Here is a 26,586-nt window from a genome sequence, read left to right on the forward strand (position 1 = left end):
CCGAAGGTGGGCCATATCGGTCTATTCCTTCGGGTACCTCTCCCACGAAAGTTCGAAAATATTCGAAAAATTTGTGCCCACAATAACTCCTGAAGGCAGTAACGGTTTTGGTCCATACTTTGCACATGGTAATATTTCTACAAGACATAGATCAGGTTTGAGTATGGACTAAATATGTAAACTTTTTCAGGTACCTCCCACACAAAATTTCGGAAAAATACTGTTTAAGGCCTGTTTTCGAATCGCTTTTACGGCGATGCAAGTTTTTTCAGGGCAAGTACATAATTCCTGAGAAAATATCCCGAAAGCTTTAAAAATCCCTATGCCACCAAGCGTACGATAACTCTCGAAAGGATCAGCCGATTCGATTCAAAATTTGGCCTTCGTAATATTTTGTCCAAACTAAGTTTATGTTTAAAGATGGGCACTATCGGTGCGCAACTTCCGGTACCTCCCCACAAAAGTTAAAGAAACAAGTTACAACTGTTGAACGGAGTAATTGTCCAAATTTGAATCTCCTAATTTCTTGTCCAAATGTAGTTTTACTTCAGAAATGTTCGATATCGGTCTTCTCCTAGGGTACTTTCCCCACAAAAGTTCAACATGTTTTTTAAGTGCAGTTTAAGATCTGTTCGAAGATCCTTTGGAAAATTATACCGATGATACTCCTTGTGGTCCTGTTAAGGCAATATTATGTTTTTCGTGGACAAGGCCATGCTTCCTGACATAATGGTCCACAGGCTCTAAGTTATACGGTGACCAACTGAAATGAATTATGGTCAAAATAGTTATCGAAAGGAATGACCATCACTATAAGATCGACTTCCAAAGTGGACTATGTCGGTCCATTCCTTCTTGTACATCCTCCGCAACACTTTTGAGCTTCAAACCAAATATATTTTTGTCGGCAAGTTCATACTTCCAAAAAGGGCAGTTATTAGATTCGATGTTGTCAATAGATGAAAGCCTCAATTCTAGCAGGCTGAGGGTATATCTCTGTAGACAAAGGCGACTGATATTTTTTTACTTGTTCTAGAAGACTTGTATAAGGACTACCGACTATATATAGAAGACCTTTAATGGGCTTCTGGTTCTAGAAGACCTCTATGAAGTCTTCGGGCTATAAAAGACTTTATAAAGCCTTCTGGTTATAGAAGACCTTTGTGAAGCACTCTAGCTGTAGAAGATCTTTAAAGACCTCTAGAAGACCTTATAAGTTCTTCTGGGCATAGAATAACTTTAATGGACTTCTGGTTCTAGAAGACCTCTATGAAGACTTCCGGCTATAAAAGACTTAATAGGAGCTCCTGGTTATGGCAGACCTTTAGAATTTCTTCCGGATATAGAAGACCTTTGTGAAGTACTCTAGCTATAGAAGACCTTCAGAAATTCATACCACCTTATAAAGGTCTTCTATCTATATAAGGCCTTTAAAAGGTCTTCTTCCTATAGAAGTCCTTTGTAAGTTCCTTTGGCTATTGAATGCCTTTATAAGGTCTTTTGGTTATAGAACCCTTTATAAGGTCTTCCGGCTACTGGGTATAGAAGATCTCTATAAGGTCCACTGGCCATAGAAGTCCTTTATAAGGTATTCTGGCTATGGAATAACATTATATGGACTTAAGACTATATACCCGTTTATAAGGTCTTCTGGCAACAGAAGACCTTTAGAAGGTCTTCGAGAAACAGAAGACCTTTAGAAGGTCTTCGAGTAACAGAAGACTTTAGAAGGCCTTCTGTCTATAGGAGACCTTTAGAAGGTCTTCTGTCTCTAGAAGACCTTTAGAGGGCAGTTTTTCTATAGGAAACCTTTAGGGGGTCTTCTTTCTTTTTATATGGTCCTCTTTTTAGAAGACCTTTAGGGGGTATTCTGTCTCTAGAAGATCTTTAGAGGGTCTTTTGTCTGTAAAAGACCTTTAGAAGGTTTTCGTGGGTTATAGAAGACCTTTGCAAGGTCTTCTGACAACAGAAGACCTTTAGAGGGCCTTCTGGAAACAGAAGACCTTTATAAGAACTTTTGCATATAGGAAACCATTACAAGCTTTTCCGGTAATTGAAGTAAGTTAAAAAGTCCTTTGTCTGTAGAAGACCTTCGTAAGGTCTTCTGTCTGTAGTAGACCTTTTAAGGTCTTCTGCCTCTAGAAGACCTTTAGAAGGTCTTCTGTCTCTAGAAGACCTTTAGAGGGTAGTTTTTCTACAGAAAACCTTTAGAGGTTTTTCTTTTTTTGGGATAATCCTTTGATGGTCTTCTTTTTTAGAAGACATTTAGAGGGTATTCTGTATTTAAAAAAACCTTTAGAGGGTCTTTTGTCTGTTCTTCTGTCTCCAGAAGACTTTTAAAAGACTAAATAGAAGAATTTTAGAATGTCTTCATTCTATAGTGGTCCTTAAGAAGGTATTTCTTCTATAGAAGACCTTTAGCAGGAAGGCCGTTACAGGGTCTTCTGTCTGTAGAAGACCTTTAGAAGGTTTTCGTGGGCAATAGAAGACCTCTATAAGGTCTTCTAACTATAGAAGACCTTTATGAGGTCTTCTAGCTATAGAAAACCTTTATGTGGTCTTCTGTCTACAGAAGGTTTTTTATGGTATTCTGGCTATAAAATACCTTTATAAGGTCTTCAGGCTATAGAAGACCTGTATAAGGTCTTCTAGGTATAGAAGACCATAAACCTTCTGGCTATAGAAGACCTTAAATCGGTCTTCTGGTTATATAAGACCTTTATAAGGTCTTCTGGCTGTAGAAGAATTTTATAAGGTCTTCATAAGTTCTTCTGGCTAGAGAACACCTTTATAAGATCTTCTGGTAATAGAATACCCTTTTAAGGACTTGTGGTTATAGGGGACCTTTTTAAGATCTTCTTTCTATAGAAGACTTTTATATGGTCTGCCGGCTATTTTGGGGCTTTAGAAGTTCTTCTGTCTCTGGAAGATCTTGAGAAGTTGTTTCTGGCTATAAAATACCTCTATGACGTCTTCTGCCCCTAGAAGACCTTCACAAGGTGTTTTCTCTGTTAAAAACCTTTAAAAAGTCTTATCTCTTATATCTGACCTTTAAAAGGTCATCTCTTTATAGAAGACCTTTAGATCATCTGTTAACACCCGCTAATTCTTAAAAACTCACTCCCTCAAAGTCACTAAGAATGAACCTTTCGCTTAATATATAATTCAATTAGTGTTGTAAAATGTCCTCTTACAACATCATTATATAATTAATAAGAGAAAAAAAACATTTTGTCAACTCACTCTCTCTTTGTGGTGCCCATTCCTCATACCCATCATAAATAATAAATGCCTTTCCTTGTTGTAATTAGTTTGCCACTTTATTGGCCATTTTAAATAATTTAGCCATCCGTTGTTAACTCATCACGGCAAAGAGACAATATAACAGATTTTTTCATTTAAATTTTCATGTCTTAGTTCGCTGCCTGGCTGCCCGGCAGACTGTCTAACGCTGCTGGTGGCGCGGCCATGGCAATTTGCCACACATTTTTTGTTTGTCCTGCTGCATACCTCGAGAATAGTTGACGCCAAACAAACACCAACCAACAGGATGACTATCACCAGCAATGCAAAGTTTAATCACTTCCAAGGATATGTACATATCCGTTGTTGTTGTTGTTTTTGTTGCTAGTATCGTTTTTTATTATGGTGTTTGTTGTTGCTAATTTTTTACAAAACAAACACAAATCATCAGTAAGAAAAGGAAACTAAATAACCAATGAGAAATGCAAAAACAACAACAACAAACAACACTGCCAACAATGTGAAGAGAAAAATGTTTGTCTTTTGGCATGGGGCCAGAATGATTGTCCTGGCCTGGTTCTGTTATTTTTTTTTTTTCTTCTTCTGTTCATTCACATTTTTCCATTAAGTGCAGTAAGTCCTTCCTTGTGAGCTCTTTTCAGATGTTCCTTTTTTTTGCTGTTTGCTAAATTGCATTTTAAAGTAGAGTGATGAAGTGTAGATACATACATACATATTTACATTTGTATGTATGTAATATATTTTAATAGTTTGTTGTAAACATTTAATAACTTACGTCAGTGTATCTTTAATGGAAGATTGGCCAAGGAAATATTTTTTACAAACCCACGCTTTATAACATCAATAGACTCGGAACAAGAAGGTGAGTGCTAAATCCTTCCCATACAGTTACTTAAATGACTATAAAGCACATTTGCTCCGGTGACCAAACGTAGAACATATACAATTTCATATGTTTCAAGAAATATTAACCAACAAGACAAACATACGGGGCAATCATGAATATTTCCCTCGAAATTTTCCGCACGGAAAATAAACTAAAGAAACAAGTAAGAAAGTATCAGTCAGCTGTGCCGACAGAGATATACCCTCAGTCTCGGATCTAACGAAAAGAAGCCAACACAATACTTTTGACGTCTATAGGCCGATTTCACAGGAAGTATTGATTTGCTCCCGAAAACCTTGAACCGCCTTAACTAGGGCCGCATACCCAACATGTTGACAATTTAAAAACGATTCCAGACGAGTCCTTAAACTACACTCTTTTCAAAATTTGTGTGGGAGGTACCCGAATGTAGTTAATATTCGGACATAATTCGAGGCTGTAAGAAGTAATACGATGTAAACCGTTTGGACCAAATCGGTGGTATTTGGAGGATTTTAGCTACAGTTTTTAACCAACAAATTAGGTGTAAATTGTCTATTTAGGTTTACGTTTTGGTATAGCCCCCATATTTTGAGGTTTAGATTTAGCTACAATTTTTAACCAAGTTAAATTAAATTAATTATTCCATATTAGCTCAGAATATTTCATGATGGAGGGTATAAAAAGTTCTGCTTGGACCATTATATCAGAAAGTTTTGACTTACTCCGGAAAAAGGTTTTACCGTTGAAAATGAGGCCGCTAGAACAACCTACTGAAAAAAGAATCAAAACAATGCGAGAGGAGCTCTTAAACTTCACTTTTTTCGAATTTTGTGTGGGAGGTACCGAAGGAATGGACCGATATAGCCCATATTCCAACCTGATACATGACTGGATAAAATAATATGATATGCAAAGTCTGCACCAATCAGAAACTCCTGCGAGAATTATCTTGCGGATTTGCATTTTGGTTGGTGCCGTCAGGGTTTCTTGGAACACTAAGGCCAATATCTCAGGAAGTATGGACTTGCGCAAGAAAAAAGTTGTACCGTCATAAAGGGAGTCGCAAGGACAACCTGCTGAAAAAATTCAAGGCGATCCGAGAGGAGCTCTTAAACTTCACTTTATCCGAAGTTTGTGTGGGAGGTACCCAATTTTTAACCAAGTTAAATTAAATTAATTATTCCATATTAGCTCAGAATATTTCATGATGGAGGGTATAAAAAGTTCTGCTTGGACCATTATATCAGAAAGTTTTGACTTACTCCGGAAAAAGGTTTTACCGTTGAAAATGAGGCCGCTAGAACAACCTACTGAAAAAAGAATCAAAACAATGCGAGAGGAGCTCTTAAACTTCACTTTTTTCGAATTTTGTGTGGGAGGTACCGAAGGAATGGACCGATATAGCCCATATTCCAACCTGATACATGACTGGATAAAATAATATGATATGCAAAGTCTGCACCAATCAGAAACTCCTGCGAGAATTATCTTGCGGATTTGCATTTTGGTTGGTGCCGTCTGGACTGGATGAAATAATATGATGTGCAAAGTCTACACCAATCAGAAACTCCCTGCGAGAATTACTTGCGGATATGCCGTTTTGGTTGGTATCGTCAGGGCTTCTTGGAACTTTTAAGCCAATATCTCAGGAAGTATGGACTTGCGCGAGAAAAAATTACACCGTCGTAAAGGGAGCCGCAGGGAGAACTTACTGAAACAAATTTCAAAATGATCCGAGAGGGGCTCTTAAACTTCACTTTAACCGAATTTTGTGTGGGAGGTACCCGAAGGAGTGGACCAATATACTCCATATTCGAACCCGATCTATATCTAGAATGAATAATACGATGTACAAACTTTGGACCAAATCGATTGCTCCCTTCGAGAGTTATCGTTCACACCATTTTACAGATAAATTTTGAACTTTCCAGACTCCAAATTGTCTGAAACGAATTTCGTCTAAACATACTTGGGGTCTAAAACCGTTATTTCTATGAGGCACATTTTGCCCGTATGAAAGTATATATACCCTCGTTAGCATAAATGCTGAGGGTATAAACATTTCCATTACTCTCTATCCATAAAAGACCTCTAAAGTGGTCTTCTTACCATAAAAGGGCCTCTTTAGAATGTTTTCTATTCATATAAGGCCGCTCTTATGAGGTCTTCTTTCCATATAAGACCATCCATCGAGGACCCCTCAGCTTAAATGATTGCTGAAGATTTATAGGTGATCGAGAACATTACCGATGCTATGCATCGTGTGGCTGATGTTCGGCAACTCGGCCGAAGTAGTTCGGAACAAGTATGATTGACGAAGATCGGTAATGATGAAGTTGGATGATAACGATAGTAGTAGGTGTAGATTGGGTTCTATGATGATTGGGAACGACGAATCTGTTTGAGGCTGCGATTCGGTGGTGATCGGAATAGTGTTGTTGACGATCGGGAACGACGAAACTGGTTGAGGATACGATTCGGTGGTGATTGGGAACGTGTTGATTGACGATCGGGTTTTATGATGATCGGGAACGCTACGATCTCGAAGTTTCTCTGAGGGACAGTATACCGAAGTTTCTATATGAGACCAGAAGCTGAAGCTACCGTGGGCGACGGAAAGCCGAAGCTTCCGTGTGTGACAGAAAGACGAAGTCTCTGTTTGGGACGGGAAGCCGAAGCTTCCGTGTGAGACGAAAAGTCGAAACCTCCGTGTGGGACAGAAAACCGAAGTCTATGTGTGGAACAGGAAACATAAGTCTCTGTGTGGCACAGTGAACAAAATTCACTGTGTTCAATGTATTAATGGGACTGCCACACAGTGGGTAGTCCCTTACAAAATTTTCAAACGCAACAATCCACCCAGAAATACCTTGGTGGATAGCAAGCCCCAGCAGTAGCATGCTGACTCCGACAGCGAAAACCAAAATACTAAAGGCTTACCTTGTATGGAGTGATTGCGAATTATTCCGCTTCACTTACAGTGAGCAAATGACTCTACTGCACGACTGAAATAGATGGATGCGTTGTTGAATCCAAGTTGACGCACTGCTGCTATGATCGTATGGGCAGACCGTGGATGTTGTATGTACGTGACCCCTGCACTTCTGTAATGTACGTGGAACTTGTCACGTTACAATACCCCAAAATTATCGATGAATTCTTGTATAGAATAATTTAAAAGGATCTCCATCAATAGAAGGTCCCATTAAGAAGTGACAAGTTTAAGGATGAAGTTTATCCGTGGAAGACCTAAGCAAAACCCCTTTTTATATGATTGTCTATTTCCATAGAAGACTTCTTTACAAGGTGTTCTATTGTTTAACAAGTAAAAAAGTATCAGTCGGCTTTGCCGACAGAGATATACCCTCAGCGTATGTGAATTGAAACTTTTATCTCGGACAGATCGAATGTATTTAGGGTCATTTCAGAATTTTTTGGACATTTGAACTTGCCGACAAAAATGTGGATTAGGATTAAAGTTCAAAAGTGTTGCGGAGGAGGCACTTAAAGGAATGGAAATATAACCAATTTTGGACCAAATCGGTTGATTAGTTCGAGAGTTATCGTGCTCTCCAGCCACTACACATAGTGCCATAGGGGGTCTTTTTACACCTTTCGGGCTGTTTTCTCAAGAAGTATGGATTTGCCCCCGTAAAAACTTTTACCGTCATAATTGAGGTAGCGAATGCAAGTTGCCTCAATAAAAATCAAAGGGATTCGAGAGCAGGTCTTAAATTGAACTTATCCGAAATGTTGTGTGGGAGGTACATGAAGGAGTGGACAAATATAGACCATATTTAATCCTGACCTATACCTGGTAGATATATTAGGATGTGTAAATTATGGAACAAATCGGTCACTCCCTTCAAGAGTTATCGTGCACACAATTTTTCCGAACATTTTTGAACTTTCGTGGGGGGGAGGTACCTGATGGAGTAGGCAGATATAGCTTATCTTCGAACTGAAACTAAGTTTGAACAATATATTACGAAGGCCAAATTTTGGATCGAATCGGTAGACCCGTTCTAGCGTTTTCTTGCGCTCCAACCACTACACACGGTGTCATAGTGTGTTTTGCACATTTCTCAGGAAGTATGGACTTACCCCTGATAAAACTTGTACCGTCGTATGGGGGGCAGTGAATACAAGTTGTTACAAAAAAATCAAAGCTATTCGAGAGCAGGTCCTAAACTGAACTTATCCCAAATTTTGTGTGGGAGGTACCCGAAGGAGTGGATCGATTGAGTCCATTTTGAAACCTCATCTAAGTCTGGTAGACATGTCACGATGTGCACAGTATGGACCATATCAGTTACTCCGTTCAAGAGTTATCGTACGCACACATTCTCCGAAGATTTTCGAATTTTTGTGGGTGAGGTACCGGAAGGAGCGGACCTAGATAACCCTCCTTCGAACTTAAACTAAGTTTAGTCATATTTTACGAAAGCCAAATCTTGGTCCGAATCGGTTCATCCATTCGAGAGTTATCGTGCGTTCCAGCCAGCCAGACAGACAGACGGACGAACATTGCTAAATCAACTCCAAATTGTCTGAAACGGATTTCGTCCAAACATACTTGGGGTCTAAAACCGTTATTTCGATGAGGCACATTTTTGGTCGTATCAAAGTGTATATACCCTTTCTAGCCTAAAGGCTGAGGGTATAAAAAGTTCCACACAAACCACTTAAAAAAAACTGGTTTAATTGCCGACACCCGCTAAAAAACGAAGGTGGTGAGAGTCGTCAAAAAAACGGCCGACTTCGATGGCGAACCAAATCCTACGAAAGTTGTTCATGGAAGAAGCACTTCGAAGCAAATGGTCGCCTGTTACTTCAGCAAAACTGACCATGTGCCGACTATACGGCTTGATCAACGTAGGACGGGTAATTCTGAGTGGTAAACTACAATTTGTTTGCCTGAAGACTCCGGAGAAATTCGAAGAACGAACAAGAGAAGACGAATCATTGTGCACCAGGACAATGTGAACTCTCATACATCGCACATTGGGAGAAGATTCCAAAAAACGGAGATTTATTCAGAGAAGCATTTGGGTTATCTAATGTTAATATTTTCGATCAATCACCAGTTTTGGTGAAAATTAAGGGATTGGAGAGGTATATTCGAAGCCCTCATAAATGGGTACCATAAAAACTATGAAGTGTTTTTACGGTTTTGCCTATATTTCTTATTTGCTTAATCTATAATCTTCTAATATGATTAATTATTGGTTAAGCTAATATTTGGCAAAAAATTATTACGTTCGGTCAACATTTTATTTTAGCTCCCATACAAGGGTATATCCCGATTTTATTTATTTCCAGGGTCTTGGCCACATTTTTTAGTATATTTATCTGTAAATTAGGATTTATGGTTCTGAATGCCTAAGAATTCACGTTGCAAATTTGTCAATATAGGTCAAAGATTTGAAAACCCCCATATAGAGGTACAGTCAAATTTGGGTTTTTTTTTCGAAAATTTTAGGCATATATTGCAACTAAACTGGCTTGTGAATTGTGCATTTTGAAGGGATTGAAAATATTTGTATCAAACATCATCTCCATATATTCTCGTTTTGGAATAACCTCCATATAAAATATTCCGCTATTTTTTTAACCCTAAATACTTTTCAAAGATAGGGGAAAAAATAGACACATTTTAAATTAATTTTTAATATGTTTCTAAACTTCTTTTGCCATAAAAATATTTTTCTAAGATTCTAATATCTACCTGAAGTTGACGATTCTATTCTAAAATGGCCACTTTTGATGCGTAAAAAAATATTACACTTTATACACCAAAAAAAAATTAATTTTTTATGGTGCTCTGCAAATTATTAAAATTTGTTTAGCTTTAACACAGTGTAATTGTAGAAGTAAACAATATATGATCTTGACATTTTGGTTAGAGACTTAAAATTTTGTACCATATTACCATGTAACGACAGTTATACCAAAAACCGAAATTAATTTTTTTTTATTGATCTCCATTTTTTGCGCATTCACTCCTTGTACATCGCCATCATTTCATATGAATCATTGTATATAGTACCTATAACATAATGGTGGACGTGCACACATTGTCTTATGTAGGGTGAACACAGACATTAAGCCAAAACACGACATACTGTACATCAATAATAGAGAAAATTAAGACAAAAACCCCAAAATGCAAAAATTTGACCCAAGGCTATTTCCACCATTTTCGGCATAACTCAAAATGCGCAAGCAAGACGCAAGTTTTGTTTGCGCAATATCAAAGACAACAATCAAGAGAAAAATACAAAAAAAAATTCTCACGACCTTCTCGACACTCTTTTTTGTTATACTCCAATACATTTCAAAATTATGCAAAATCTGGACACATTTTGACGAATTTTTTACACACATTTCTACAACACTTTTTCAAAACAATTTTTTCTTAAAATATTAAAAATTAACTCTGCTTGAAACATTTTGAAAATGCCAAGTTTATGTAGCAAAAACTACGTTATGGCGATTTAGAAGCAGCAAAATTTAATACTTTTCACCTGTTTCTTAAATTTTAAAAATATGTTCAACTTTAACACTGTGCTACACGAAAAGTAAAAAACATACGACTTTGCTATTTTGGCTAGTGAGGTAGTATTTTGTACTCGTTAACCCTGTCAAGACAAATTATCAAAAATGTGTGTTGCGTTAAAAAACCATGTTTTGGAGGTGTCTCAATCAAGTCACTGTAAGCAACACAACACATCATCGTATCTCAAACTGTCCTGAATATGTGTAGGTTAAAAACTGTCAATCTTTCCAACAAATGGCGTGTTGCCTAGGCCGCAAACTTTTCTAATTCTCCCCCGATTTAACAAAGAATTTCTAATTTTCTTTTTCAATTATAAACGATTTTTCAAAATACATAATTATTTTTATTTTTCTTTCTTTTCTTGCCTTGTTAGCCATAATTCTAAGTTGGCTAAGCAAAAGCCAATTTTATGCTTAAGTGGTTATAAATATGATTACCCGCGATGACATTATTTCTTTGAATGAAGAAAAGGGGACACTTTTCACTTCAAGTAGTCTGTCTGGCTGTGACTTTAAATTACCAACGCCGTTGGGGTTAAATAAAAGAAATGTGGTTGGAAAAACAATACAAGACAGAAAAACAGATAGGCGACATCATTAGCGAGTCAACAACAGCAAAGAGAAACAGACTCAACTCAAGTGTTAACCTCCACTTGAAGGTTGGAAAATGTTAAATAGCTACAAATCATAATAAATATGAGAAACAAAAAGTAACAAAAGCGAGCGAGCCCACGGGCGGTCATGTCCATAAACAATGTGATACGTTAACACAAAATGAAGGAAATTGTAAAGAAATTATGGAAAATTCTTATAATGCGACATTTGACATTTGATAAATTTAAAGACCAAAGATATATCTTTAAGGAATTTATTAAGGATCGTAGACCTTCGGGTCTTTGATAAAATATTTTTTGAACAAAATTCTCTGTTGTCCCCTTCTGTGACTCTTATAAATCACCATTTGAACCTTTCTGGTCTTTCAAAAATTCCCTTTAGATACTTCGAATTATGGCTCTGACATTCCACCCTCCATTCCATCACCATAATTTTCTCTGCCATAGAGCATTCATTAATAAAGAAATTAAACATTCTTTGAAAAATTCCATAATTTCCACAACACCAACAACAAAATTATACATTAATTAACAATAAAAATATAATTTTTATGAAGTTATGGCTGAGCAATTTCTAAGATTAAAATTTGCCGGAATGCCAAGAGAAAAATAAAGTTTTCAATTTTATCAAATTCATTCTACATTCATGTGTACGCTTTGAAGTCAAGCATATAGAGAGCTTGACTTCCTAAGCAGCGATTGGGAAGTTCCAATGGCCGCCGCTGAGGAAATCAAAATTGTGGTTTTGATTGTCTTAAGACATATTGGAAAGGGTAGTAAGCGCTTTGAAACCACAATACACACATTAAAACTACTAACCAGGCAAATGCGGTTTCAAAACAAAACCTTTGTTCAATTACAAACAAAAAATATTAGCAACAGCAACAAAGAAGAAAATGTAAATGCATCAAAAAACAATGTTTGAAGAAAAAAATGACAAAAAAATGAATGAATAACGATCCGCCATTGATCGAACCTACTTCCCAGCTATTGCCAGAAAAATACAAAAAAAAAAAAAAAAAAAAAAACAAAATGCAGAATTTACCATCAATCAAACCATGAGATTCGCACAAATTTTCTTTTCCATTTGTTATTTGAATGTGAAAAAGGAAAGGTTTTTCTTGTTTCATATTTGTTGTGGAGTAAACGCCCAGGGCCACAGTGGTTTCACCATATTTTTTGAGGCAACAATAGACCAACAAGCGTGGATTTTTATTTAATTTTTTATGGTCGTCAAATTTTCAAGAATATTTTTTTGGGTCGTGGATTTTTAAAGAATATTTTTTTAGGGCCGTGGATTTTTAAAGAATATTTTTTTAGGGTCGTGGATTTTTAAAGAATGTTTTTTTAGGGTCGTGGATTTTTAAAGAATATTTTTTAGGGTCGTGGATTTTTAAAGAATGTTTTTTTAGGGTCGTGGATTTTTAAAGAGTATTTTTTAGGGTCGTGGATTTTTAAAGAATATTTTCTTTGGGTCGTGGATTTTTAAAGAATATTTTTTTAGGGTCGTGGAATTTTAAAGAATGTTTTTTTAGGGTCGTGGATTTTTAAAGAATATTTTTTTAGGGTCGTGGATTTTTAAAGAATATTTTTTTAGGGTCGTGGATTTTTAAAGAATATTTTTTTAGGGTCGTGGATTTTTAAAGAATATTTTTTAGGGTCGTGGATTTTTAAAGAATATTTTTTTAGGGTCGTGGATTTTTAAAGAATATTTTTTTAGGGTCGTGGATTTTTAAAGAATATTTTTTTAAGGTCGTGGATTTTTAAAGAATATTTTTTTAGGGTCGTGGATTTTTAAAGAATATTTTTTAGGGTGTGGATTTTTAAAGAATAGTTTTTAGAGTCGTGGATTTTTAAAGAATATTTTTTTAGGGTCGTGGATTTTTAAAGAATGTTTTTTAGGGTCGTGGATTTTTAAAGAATAGTTTTTAGTGTCGTGGATTTTTAAAGAATATTTTTTAGGGTGTGGATTTTTAAAGAATAGTTTTTAGAGTCGTGGATTTTTAAAGAATATTTTTTTAGGGTCGTGGATTTTTAAAGAATGTTTTTTAGGGTCGTGGATTTTTATAGAATATTTTTTTTTTTGGGTCGTGGATTTTTAAAGAATATTTTTTTAGGGTCGTGGATTTTTAAACAATATTTTTTTAGGGTCGTGGATTTTTAAAGAATATTTGTTTAGGGTCGTGGACTTTTAAAAAATATTTATTTAGGGTCGTGGATTTTTAAAGAATATTTTTTAGGGTCGTGGATTTTTAAAGATTATTTTTTTAGGGTCGCGGATTTTTGAAGAATATTTTTTTAGGCTCGTGGATTTTTAAAGAATATTTTTTTAGGCTCGTGGATTTTTAAAGGAAATTTTTTGTAGGGTCGTGGATTTTTAAAGAATATTTTTTAGGGTCGTGGATTTTTAAAGAATATTTTTAGGGTCGTGTATCTTTAAAGAATATTTTTTAGGGTCGTGGATTTTTAAAGAATATTTTTTAGGGTCGTGGATTTTTAAAGAATATTTTTTTAGGGTCGTGGATTTTTAAAGAATTTTTTTTTAAGGTCGTGGATTTTTAAAAAAAATTTTTTTAGGGTCGTGGATTTTTAAAGAATATTTTTTTAGGGTCGCGGATTTTTAAAGAATATTTTTTAAGGTCGTGGATTTTTCAAAAATAATTTTTTATAGTCGTGGATTTTTAAAGAATATTTTTTTATGGTCGTGGATTTTTAAAGAATATTTTTTAGGGTCGTGGATTTTTAAAGAATATTTTTTTAGGGTCGTGGATTTTTAAAGAATATTTTTTTAGGGTCGTGGATTTTTATAGAATATTTTTTTTTTGGGTCGTGGATTTTTAAACAATATTTTTTTAGGGTCGTGGATTTTTAAAGAATATTTGTTTAGGGTCGTGGATTTTTAAAAAATATTTATTTAGGGTCGTGGATTTTTAAAGAATATTTTTTAGGGTCGTGGATTTTTAAAGATTATTTTTTTAGGGTCGCGGATTTTTAAAGAATATTTTTTTAGGCTCGTGGATTTTTAAAGGAAATTTTTTGTAGGGTCGTGGATTTTTAAAGAATATTTTTTAGGGTCGTGGATTTTTAAAGAATATTTTTTTAGGGTCGTGGATTTTTAAAGAATATTTTTTTAGGGTCGTGGATTTTTAAAGAATATTTTTTAGGGTCGTGGATTTTTAAAGAATATTTTTTAGGGTCGTGTATCTTTAAAGAATATTTTTTAGGGTCGTGGATTTTTAAAGAATATTTTTTTAGGCTCGTGGATTTTTAAAGAATATTTTTTTAGGGTCGTCGATTTTTAAAGAATATTTTTTTAGGGTCGTGGATTTTTAAAGAATATTTTTTTAGGGTCGTGGATTTTTAAAGAATATTTTTTTAGGGTCGTGGATTTTTAAAGAATATTTTTTTAGGGTCGTGGATTTTTAAAGAATATTTTTTAGGTTCGTGGATTTTTAAAGAATATTTTTTTAGGGTCGTGGATTTTTAAAGAATATTTTTTTAGGGTCGTGGATTTTTAAAGAATATTTTTTTAGGGTCGTGGATTTTTAAAGAATATTTTTTAGGGTCGTGGATTTTTAAAGAATATTTTTTAGGGTCGTGTATCTTTAAAGAATATTTTTTAGGGTCGTGGATTTTTAAAGAATATTTTTTTAGGGTCGTGGATTTTTAAAGAATATTTTTTTAGGGTCGTCGATTTTTAAAGAATATTTTTTTAGGGTTGTGGATTTTTAAAGAATATTTTTTAGGTTCGTGGATTTTTAAAGAATATTTTTTTAGAGTCGTGGATTTTTAAAGAATATTTTTTTAGGGTCGTGGATTTTTAAAGAATATTTTTTAGGGTCGTGGATTTTTAAAGAATATTTTTTTAGGGTCGTGGATTTTTAAAGAATATTTTTTTAGGGTCGTCGATTTTTAAAGAATATTTTTTTAGGGTCGTGGATTTTTAAAGAATATTTTTTAGGTTCGTGGATTTTTAAAGAATATTTTTTTAGAGTCGTGGATTTTTAAAGAATATTTTTTTAGGGTCGTGGATTTTTAAAGAATATTTTTTAGGGTCGTGGATTTTTAAAGAATATTTTTTTAGGGTCGTGGATTTTTAAAGAATATTTTGTTAAGGGTCGTGGATTTTTAAAGAATATTTTTTAAGGTCGTGCATTTTTAAAGAATATTTTTTTAGGGTCGTTGATGTTTTAAAGAATATTTTTTAAGGTCGTGGATTTTTAAAGAATATTTTTTTAGGGTCGTGGATTTTTAAAAAATATTTTTTAGGGTCGTGGATTTTTAAAGAATATTTTTTAGGGTCGTGGATTTTTAAAGAATATTTTTTTAGGGTCGTGGATTTTTAAAGAATATTTTTTAGGGTCGTGGATTTTTAAAGAATATTTTTTTAGGGTCGTGGATTTTTAAAGAATATTTTTTAGGGTCGTGGATTTTTAAAGAATATTTTTTTAGGGTCGTGGATTTTTAAAGAATATTTTTTTAGGGTCGTGGATTTTTAAAGAATATTTTTTTAGGGTCGTGGATTTTTATAGAATATTGTTTAGGGTCGTGGATTTTTAAAGAATATTTTTTTAGGGTCGTGGATTTTTAAAGAATATTGTTTAGGGTCGTGGATTTTTAAAGAATATTTTTTATGGTCGTTGATTTTTAAAGAATATTTTTTTAGCGTCGTGGATTTTTAAAGAATATTGTTTAGGGTCGTGGATTTTTAAAGAATATTTTTTAGGGTCGTGGATTTTTAAAGAATATTTTTTTAGGGTCGTGGATTTTTAAAGAATATTTTTTTAGGGTCGTGGATTTTTATAGAATATTTTTTTTTTTTGGGTCGTGGATTTTTAAACAATATTTTTTTAGGGTCGTGGATTTTTAAAGAATATTTGTTTAGGGTCGTGGATTTTTAAAAAATATTTATTTAGGGTCGTGGATTTTTAAAGAATATTTTTTAGGGTCGTGGATTTTTAAAGAATATTTTTTTAGGGTCGTGGATTTTTAAAGAATATTTTTTTAGGGTCGTGGATTTTTAAAGAATATTTTTTAGGGTCGTGGATTTTTAAAGAATATTTTTTAGGGTCGTGTATCTTTAAAGAATATTTTTTAGGGTCGTGGATTTTTAAAGAATATTTTTTTAGGCTCGTGGATTTTTAAAGAATATTTTTTTAGGGTCGTCGATTTTTAAAGAATATTTTTTTAGGGTCGTGGATTTTTAAAGAATATTTTTTTAGGGTCGTGGATTTTTAAAGAATATTTTTTTAGGGTCGTGGATTTTTAAAGAATATTTTTTTAGGGTCGTGGATTTTTAAAGAATATTTTTTAGGTTCGTGGATTTTTAAAGAATATTTTTTTAGGGTCGTGGATTTTTAAAGAATATTTTTTTAGGGTCGTGGATTTTTAAAGAATATTTTTTTAGGGTCGTGGATTTTTAAAGAATATTTTTTAGGGTCGTGGATTTTTAAAGAATATTTTTTAGGGTCGTGTATCTTTAAAGAATATTTTTTAGGGTCGTGGATTTTTAAAGAATATTTTTTTAGGGTCGTCGATTTTTAAAGAATATTTTTTTAGGGTTGTGGATTTTTAAAGAATATTTTTTTAGGGTCGTGGATTTTTAAAGAATATTTTTTAGGTTCGTGGATTTTTAAAGAATATTTTTTTAGAGTCGTGGATTTTTAAAGAATATTTTTTTAGGGTCGTGGATTTTTAAAGAATATTTTTTAGGGTCGTGGATTTTTAAAGAATATTTTTTTAGGGTCGTGGATTTTTAAAGAATATTTTGTTAAGGGTCGTGGATTTTTAAAGAATATTTTTTAAGGTCGTGCATTTTTAAAGAATATTTTTTTAGGGTCGTTGATGTTTTAAAGAATATTTTTTAAGGTCGTGGATTTTTAAAGAATATTTTTTTAGGGTCGTGGATTTTTAAAAAATATTTTTTTAGGGTCGTGGATTTTTAAAGAATATTTTTTAGGGTCGTGGATTTTTAAAGAATATTTTTTTAGGGTCGTGGATTTTTAAAGAATATTTTTTAGGGTCGTGGATTTTTAAAGAATATTTTTTTAGGGTCGTGGATTTTTAAAGAATATTTTTTAGGGTCGTGGATTTTTAAAGAATATTTTTTTAGGGTCGTGGATTTTTAAAGAATATTTTTTTAGGGTCGTGGATTTTTAAAGAATATTTTTTTAGGGTCGTGGATTTTTAAAGAATATTTTTTTAGGGTCGTGTATCTTTAAAGAATATTTTTTAGGGTCGTGGATTTTTAAAGAATATTTTTTTAGGGTCGTGGATTTTTAAAGAATATTTTTTTAGGGTCGTCGATTTTTAAAGAATATTTTTTTAGGGTTGTGGATTTTTAAAGAATATTTTTTTAGGGTCGTGGATTTTTAAAGAATATTTTTTAGGTTCGTGGATTTTTAAAGAATATTTTTTTAGGGTCGTGGATTTTTAAGAATATTTTGTTAGGGTCGTGGATTTTTAAAGAATATTTTTTAGGGTCGTGGATTTTTAAAGAATATTTTTTTAGGGTCGTGGATTTTTAAAGAATATTTTTTTAAGGGTCGTGGATTTTTAAAGAAAATTTTTTAAGGTCGTGGATTTTTAAAGAATATTTTTTTAGGGTCGTGGATTTTTAAAGAATATTTTTTAGGTTCGTGGATTTTTAAAGAATATTTTTTTAGGGTCGTGGATTTTTAAAGAATATTTTGTTAGGGTCGTGGATTTTTAAAGAATATTTTTTAGGTTCGTGGATTTTTAAAGAATATTTTTTTAGGGTCGTGGATTTTAAAGAATATTTTGTTAGGGTCGTGGATTTTTAAAGAATATTTTTTAGGGTCGTGGATTTTTAAAGAATATTTTTTTAGGGTCGTGGATTTTTAAAGAATATTTTTTTTAGTCGTGGATTTTTAAAGAATATTTTTTTAGGGTCGTGGATTTTTAAAGAATATTTTTTTAGGGTCGTGGATTTTTAAAGAATATTTTTTTAGGGTCGTGGATTTTTAAAGAATATTTTTTTAGGGTCGTGGATTTTTAAAGAATATTTTTAGGGTCATGGATTTTTAAAGAATTTTTTTTTAGGGTCGTCGAATTTTCAAGAATATTTTTTAGGGTCGTGGATTTTTAAAAAATATTTTTTAGGGTCGTGGATTTTTAAAGAATATTTTTTTAGGTTCGTGGATTTTTAAAGAATATTTTTTTAGGGTCGTGGATTTTTAAAGAATATTTTTTAGGGTCGTGGATTTTTAAAGAATATTTTTTTAGGGTCGTGGATTTTTAAAGAATATTTTTTTAGGGTCGTGGATTTTTAAAGAATATTTTTTTAGGGTCGTGGATTTTTAAAGAATATTTTTTAGGGTCGTGGATTTTTAAAGAATATTTTTTTAGGGTCGTGGATTTTTAAAGAATATTTTTTAGGGTCGTGGATTTTTAAAGAATATTTTTTTAGGCTCGTGGATTTTTAAAGAATATTTTTTTAGGCTCGTGGATTTTTAAAGAATATTTTTTTAGGCTCGTGGATTTTTAAAGAATATTTTTTTAGGCTCGTGGATTTTTAAAGAATATTTTTTGGGGCCTTGGATTTTTAAAGAATAATTGTTTATAGTCGTGAATTTTTAAAGAATTTTTTTGAGGATCGTGGAGTTTTAATGAATATTTTTTTAGGGTCGGGATTTTTAAAGAAAATTTTTATAGGGTCGTGGAGTTTTAAAGAATATTTTTTAGGGTCATGGATTTTTAAAGAAAATTTTTAGGGTCGTGGATTTTTAAAGAATATTTTTTAAGGTCGTAGATTTTTAAAGAATATTTTTTAGGGTTGTGGATTTTTAAGAATTTTTTTAGGGTCGTGGATTTTTAAAGAATATTTTTTAGGGTCATGGATTTTTAAAGAAAATTTTTAGGGTCGTGGATTTTTAAAGAATATTTTTTAAGGTCGTAGATTTTTAAAGAATATTTTTTAGGGTTGTGGATTTTTAAGAATTTTTTTAGGGTCGTGGATTTTTAAAGAATATTTTTTTGGGCTGTGGATTTTTAAGGAATATTTTTAAGGGTCGTGGATTTTTAAAGAATAATTTTTAGAGTCGTGGATTTTTAAAAAGTATTTTTAGGGTCGTGGATTTTTAAAGAACATTTTTTTAGGCTCGTGGATTTTTAAAGAATACTTTTTACGGTCGTGGATTTTTAAAGAACATTTTTTAGGGTCGTGGATTTTTAAAGAATATTGTTTTAGGCTCGTGGATTTTTAAAGAATATTTTTTTTGGCTCGTGGATTTTTAAAGAATACTTTTTACGGTCGTGGATTTTTAAAGAATATTTTTTAGGGTCGTGGATTTTTAAAGAATATTTTTTACGGTCGTTGTTTTTTAAAGTATATTTTTTAGGGTCATGGGTTTTTAAATAATATTTTTTAGGGTTATGGATGTTTAAAGAATATTTTTTTACGATCATGGATTTTTAAAGAATATTTTTTAGGGTCATGGATTTTTAAAGAATATTTTTTTTAGGGTACCCACCACGTGTATTTTCCCCACCACGCGCATTTTTAACCTTAAAACCCCACTGTTTGTAAATGAAGTTATTATTAGATTTGATAAATGTGCGTCAAAAAGCGTTTGGTTGTGGCACAAACAGCACACGCACACTCCTCACACCCATTCCCAAACCCTCACACACAAACTCCATCTTCCAGAAAGAAAGACAGACAAACAACAAACAAAAACACTCCAACCACAAATAACTCCACACTAAAGAGAAAGATGCAAACAAATTGCAAAACATTCACACCAACCGACTTCAACCCACAGAAAATCTCACCCATTTGTAGCGGTGGCGAGAAAGCTTCGCCTTGAGATAAACTATAAATATTAGTGCTTTCATGTTTATTCACAATTTAACCTTTCTTCTGTTACAGTCTCTGAATCAAAACGGAATTCATACATCATCGGCGGTAGTGACACCAACGACAACTCCATCGTCATCATCATCGTCAGCGACAGCAGCATTAACAGCATCAGCAACGGCTTCATCACACGGCAACACACCACATACTCGTCCATTAACCTTGGTCACAGCGACTGGAAGCACCACAACGAATATTAGCTACAGCTCAGGAGGAGGAATACCCATAAAAACTCCAAGATCACCTAAGCCTCCGGCATATACAGGAACTAACGCTGCTCTATCCTCGCAACAGCAGCAGCATAATCATAATCACCATCTTCATCAGGAATCACAGACTCCAAACGCCGGAAGTAAATTAGCGGCTAGTGGAGGAGGCCTAAAACCAACACCCAAAACACCGCCAGTAACACCCGATTCACCCACAACCTACTTAGATGATGATTTAGATTCTCTTTATTCCTATACCACAACATCGGGTCGTTCGACAATGTCCTGTGAACATCCTTATGTGGCCAGGTAAGTACTGCCATATATATTCCTAGAATTGAACTCTCATTCTGTCTTCTTCCTTTCAGAAATGGCACAACCTTTAGTGGTCGTAAAATGAAATATGTGGTTCATTGTTCCAATTATGCGGGCCAAGTGGGTGCCGATTATTTAACACCCACCCAAAGGGCCCAACGACAAATACGTCGTCTCAAAGAGTTGTTGTGTGCTGCACGCCAGGACTTGGAACAGAAAGATTCTGAACTTCTACGTCTCACCCGTGAGGTTGTGGAGCTAAGACTCTTCAAGGCCTCACTATCATCACCCGATGAACGTTCGGCCTCAAGTGATGCGGTTACTGTGCGTGAGGCAGAACTCAAGACCTCGCAAGATGTCTCACCCATTGTCGATATGGTTGATGATGGCCAGAAACAACATTCTTCGCCATCACGTCACCACCATGGCCACAGTCATCACATTGGTCATGCTGCCTCCGCCTCGCCCACTGTCATGACACATGCGTCACAATCGTCCACATCCTCGCATCATCACCACCATCATCATCATGATATGCAAAGTTCTTTCGCCGATTCAGGTCATTTTGAGGATTTGACTTCATCATCGGTCCATTCCAAAGATTCCTCATATGCACCATCCTCGCATGGCCATCATCATGGTCATGAAGTTGCCTGTGGTGGTGGTGGCGGCGGCACCGACCATCATCATCATGGTGAACCATCAGCATCTACCATTGAACAGTATGAACTGCAGCGCCAGGAATTGATACGTCTCTATGAACAACGTATCGAAGATTTAATACGCAGTCAAGATGCTGCAGCTGCAGAGGTAAAGCGTTCAAATAATGATCGCATTGAAGCTCTACTACAAAAATTAGCTGAGTGCAACACTCGCTATGCGGATATAGTACCCGATTATGAACATGCCAAGGAACGTATTCGTGAATTGGAGAAACAATTGGAAGACCTGCAAAGGAAGCTGGTCGAACATGAGGAGAAACAGAAGCAAATGTATTTGCATATGTATCAAAAAGGCCAGGAGGCGGAGCGTATCGCTCGCGCTGATCAGGTAAATATTCGACAAAAAACTGAAAATAATATCTACTATGGCAACTCCAGATTAAAGAGTCTTTCAGAGATCTTTTAGAGGTAGAGGGAACTAAATTGAAGAGACTTTTAAAGGATTTTGAATCTTTAGATGTTTAAAAATATTTTAAAAATCCACGCTTGTTAATCGATTGGTCCCTTGAAAAAATTCTTTAAAAATCCACGCTTGTTGGTCGTTTGGTCCCTTGAAAAATATTCTTTAAAAATCCACGCTTATTGGTCGTTTGGTCCCTTGAAAAATATTCTTTAAAAATCCACGCTTATTGGTCGTTTGGTCCCTTGAAAAATATTCTTTAAAAATCCACGCTTATTGGTCGTTTGGTCCCTTGAAAAATATTCTTTAAAAATCCACGCTTATTGGTCGTTTGGTCCCTTGAAAAATATTCTTTCAAAATCCACGCTTATTGGTCGTTTGGTCCCTTGAAAAATATTCTTTAAAAATCCACGCTTATTGGTCGTTTGGTCCCTTGAAAAATATTCTTCAAAAATCCACGCTTATTGGTCGTTTGGTCCCTTGAAAAATATTCTTTAAAAATCCACGCTTATTGGTCGTTTGGTCCCTTGAAAAATATTCTTTAAAAATCCACGCTTATTGGTCGTTTGGTCCCTGGAAAAATATTCTTTAAAAATCCACGCTTATTGGTCGTTTGGTCCCTTGAAAAATATTCTTTAAAAATCCACGCTTATTGGTCGTTTGGTCCCTTGAAAAATATTCTTTAAAAATCCACGCTTATTGGTCGTTTGGTCCCTTGAAAAATATTCTTTAAAAATCCACGCTTATTGGTCGTTTGGTCCCTTGAAAAATATTCTTTAAAAATCCACGCTTATTGGTCGTTTGGTCCCTTGAAAAATATTCTTTAAAAATCCACGCTTATTGGTCGTTTGGTCCCTTGAAAAATATTCTTTAAAAATCCACGCTTATTGGTCGTTTGGTCCCTTGAAAAATATTCTTTAAAAATCCACGCTTATTGGTCGTTTGGTCCCTGGAAAAATATTCTTTAAAAATCCACGCTTATTGGTCGTTTGGTCCCTTGAAAAATATTCTTTAAAAATCCACGCTTATTGGTCGTTTGGTCCCTTGAAAAATATTCTTTAAAAATCCACGCTTATTGGTCGTTTGGTCCCTTGAAAAATATTCTTTAAAAATCCACGCTTATTGGTCGTTTGGTCCCTTGAAAAATATTCTTTAAAAATCCACGCTTATTGGTCGTTTGGTCCCTTGAAAAATATTCTCTAAAAATCCACGCTTATTGGTCGTTTGGTCCCTGGAAAAATATTCTTTAAAAATCCACGCTTATTGGTCGTTTGGTCCCTTGAAAAATATTCTTTAAAAATCCACGCTTATTGGTCGTTTGGTCCCTTGAAAAATATTCTTTAAAAATCCACGCTTATTGGTCGTTTGGTCCCTTGAAAAATATTCTTTAAAAATCCACGCTTATTGGTCGTTTGGTCCCTTGAAAAGTATTCTTTAAAAATCCACGCTTATTGGTCGTTTGGTCCCTTGAAAAATATTCTTTAAAAATCCACGCTTATTGGTCGTTTGGTCCCTTGAAAAATATTCTTTAAAAATCCACGCTTATTGGTCGTTTGGTCCCTTGAAAAATATTCTTTCAAAATCCACGCTTATTGGTCGTTGGTCCCTTGAAAAATATTCTTTAAAAATCCACGCTTATTGGTCGTTTGGTCCCTTGAAAAATATTCTTTAAAAATCCACGCTTATTGGTCGTTTGGTCCCTTGAAAAATATTCTTTAAAAATCCACGCTTATTGGTCGTTTGGCCCCTTGAAAAATATTCTTTAAAAATCCACGCTTATTGGTCGTTTGGTCCCTTGAAAAATATTCTTTAAAAATCCACGCTTATTGGTCGTTTGGCCCCTTGAAAAATATTGTTTAAAAATCCACGCTTGTTGGTCGATTGGTCCCTTGAAAAATATTGTTTAAAAATCCACGCTTGTTGGTCGATTGGTCCCTTGAAAAATATTGTTTAAAAATCCACGCTTGTTGGTCGATTGGTCCCTTGAAAAATATTCTTTAAAAATCCACGCTTATTGGTCGTTTGGTCCCTTGAAAAATATTCTTTAAAAATCCACGCTTATTGGTCGTTTGGTCCCTTGAAAAATATTCTTTAAAAATCCACGCTTATTGGTCGTTTGGTCCCTTGAAAAATATTCTTTAAAAATCCACGCTTATTGGTCGTTTGGTCCCTTGAAAAATATTCTTTAAAAATCCACGCTTATTGGTCGTTTGGTCCCTTGAAAAATATTCTTTAAAAATCCACGCTTATTGGTCGTTTGGTCCCTTGAAAAATATTCTTTCAAAATCCACGCTTATTGGTCGTTTGGTCCCTGGAAAAATATTCTTTAAAAATCCACGCTTATTGGTCGTTTGGTCCCTTGAAAAATATTCTTTAAAAATCCACGCTTATTGGTCGTTTGGTCCCTTGAAAAATATTCTCTAAAAATCCACGCTTATTGGTCGTTTGGTCCCTGGAAAAATATTCTTTAAAAATCCACGCTTATTGGTCGTTTGGTCCCTTGAAAAATATTCTTTAAAAATCCACGCTTATTGGTCGTTTGGTCCCTTGAAAAATATTCTTTAAAAATCCACGCTTATTGGTCGTTTGGTCCCTTGAAAAATATTCTTTAAAAATCCACGCTTATTGGTCGTTTGGTCCCTTGAAAAATATTCTTTAAAAATCCACGCTTATTGGTCGTTTGGTCCCTTGAAAAATATTCTTTAAAAATCCACGCTTATTGGTCGTTTGGTCCCTTGAAAAATATTCTTTCAAAATCCACGCTTATTGGTCGTTTGGTCCCTTGAAAAATATTCTTTCAAAATCCACGCTTATTGGTCGTTTGGTCCCTTGAAAAATATTCTTTAAAAATCCACGCTTATTGGTCGTTTGGTCCCTTGAAAAATATTCTTTAAAAATCCACGCTTATTGGTCGTTTGGTCCCTTGAAAAATATTCTTTAAAAATCCACGCTTATTGGTCGTTTGGTCCCTTGAAAAATATTCTTTCAAAATCCACGCTTATTGGTCGTTTGGTCCCTTGAAAAATATTCTTTAAAAATCCACGCTTATTGGTCGTTTGGTCCCTTGAAAAATATTCTTTAAAAATCCACGCTTATTGGTCGTTTGGTCCCTTGAAAAATATTCTTTAAAAATCCACGCTTATTGGTCGTTTGGTCCCTTGAAAAATATTCTTTCAAAATCCACGCTTATTGGTCGTTGGTCCCTTGAAAAATATTCTTTAAAAATCCACGCTTATTGGTCGTTTGGTCCCTTGAAAAATATTCTTTAAAAATCCACGCTTATTGGTCGTTTGGTCCCTTGAAAAATATTCTTTAAAAATCCACGCTTATTGGTCGTTTGGTCCCTTGAAAAATATTCTTTAAAAATCCACGCTTATTGGTCGTTTGGTCCCTTGAAAAATATTCTTTAAAAATCCACGCTTATTGGTCGTTTGGTCCCTTGAAAAATATTCTTTAAAAATCCACGCTTATTGGTCGTTTGGTCCCTTGAAAAATATTCTTTAAAAATCCACGCTTATTGGTCGTTTGGTCCCTTGAAAAATATTCTTTAAAAATCCACGCTTATTGGTCGTTTGGTCCCTTGAAAAATATTCTTTAAAAATCCACGCTTATTGGTCGTTTGGTCCCTTGAAAAATATTCTTTAAAAATCCACGCTTATTGGTCGTTTGGCCCCTTGAAAAATATTCTTTAAAAATCCACGCTTATTGGTCGTTTGGTCCCTTGAAAAATATTCTTTAAAAATCCACGCTTATTGGTCGTTTGGCCCCTTGAAAAATATTGTTTAAAAATCCACGCTTGTTGGTCGATTGGTCCCTTGAAAAATATTGTTTAAAAATCCACGCTTGTTGGTCGATTGGTCCCTTGAAAAATATTGTTTAAAAATCCACGCTTGTTGGTCGATTGGTCCCTTGAAAAATATTGTTTAAAAATCCACGCTTGTTGGTCGATTGGTCCCTTGAAAAATATTGTTTAAAAATCCACGCTTGTTGGTCGATTGGTCCCTTGAAAAATATTGTTTAAAAATCCACGCTTGTTGGTCGATTGGTCCCTTGAAAAATATTGTTTAAAAATCCACGCTTGTTGGTCGATTGGTCCCTTGAAAAATATTGTTTAAAAATCCACGCTTGTTGGTCGATTGGTCCCTTGAAAAATATTGTTTAAAAATCCACGCTTGTTGGTCGATTGGTCCCTTGAAAAATATTGTTTAAAAATCCACGCTTGTTGGTCGATTGGTCCCTTGAAAAATATTGTTTAAAAATCCACGCTTGTTGGTCGATTGGTCCCTTGAAAAATATTCTTTAAAAATCCACGCTTGTTGGTCGATTGGTCCCTTGAAAAATATTGTTTAAAAATCCACGCTTGTTGGTCGATTGGTCCCTTGAAAAATATTGTTTAAAAATCCACGCTTGTTGGTCGATTGGTCCCTTGAAAAATATTCTTTAAAAATCCACGCTTATTGGTCGTTTGGTCCCTTGAAAAATATTCTTTAAAAATCCACGCTTATTGGTCGTTTGGCCCCTTGAAAAATATTGTTTAAAAATCCACGCTTGTTGGTCGATTGGTCCCTTGAAAAATATTGTTTAAAAATCCACGCTTGTTGGTCGATTGGTCCCTTGAAAAATATTGTTTAAAAATCCACGCTTGTTGGTCGATTGGTCCCTGGAAAAATATTCTTTAAAAATCCACGCTTATTGGTCGTTTGGTCCCTTGAAAAATATTCTTTAAAAATCCACGCTTATTGGTCGTTTGGTCCCTTG

General features: G+C 34.2%; 1 protein-coding gene across 5 annotated transcripts in view; it reads left to right on the plus strand.

Annotated features, from left to right (window-relative positions):
- The window catches only part of qtc (GRIP domain-containing protein quick-to-court), a 171,888-nt gene that overhangs the window by 116,574 nt on the left and 28,728 nt on the right, over positions 1 to 26,586 (plus strand). For all 5 annotated transcript variants that reach the window (XM_073970591.1, XM_073970590.1, XM_073970593.1 and 2 more), the window contains 2 exons: positions 20,195 to 20,700; positions 20,760 to 21,756. In XM_073970591.1, the coding sequence (XP_073826692.1) occupies positions 20,195 to 20,700; positions 20,760 to 21,756 (1,503 nt within the window). The remainder of the gene's footprint in view (positions 1 to 20,194; positions 20,701 to 20,759; positions 21,757 to 26,586) is intronic.

The sequence above is a fragment of the Musca autumnalis genome, unplaced genomic scaffold (assembly GCF_047663935.1).
Source record: "Musca autumnalis isolate F117 unplaced genomic scaffold, ASM4766393v1 scaffold_2, whole genome shotgun sequence".
Taxonomy (NCBI): domain Eukaryota; kingdom Metazoa; phylum Arthropoda; class Insecta; order Diptera; family Muscidae; genus Musca; species Musca autumnalis.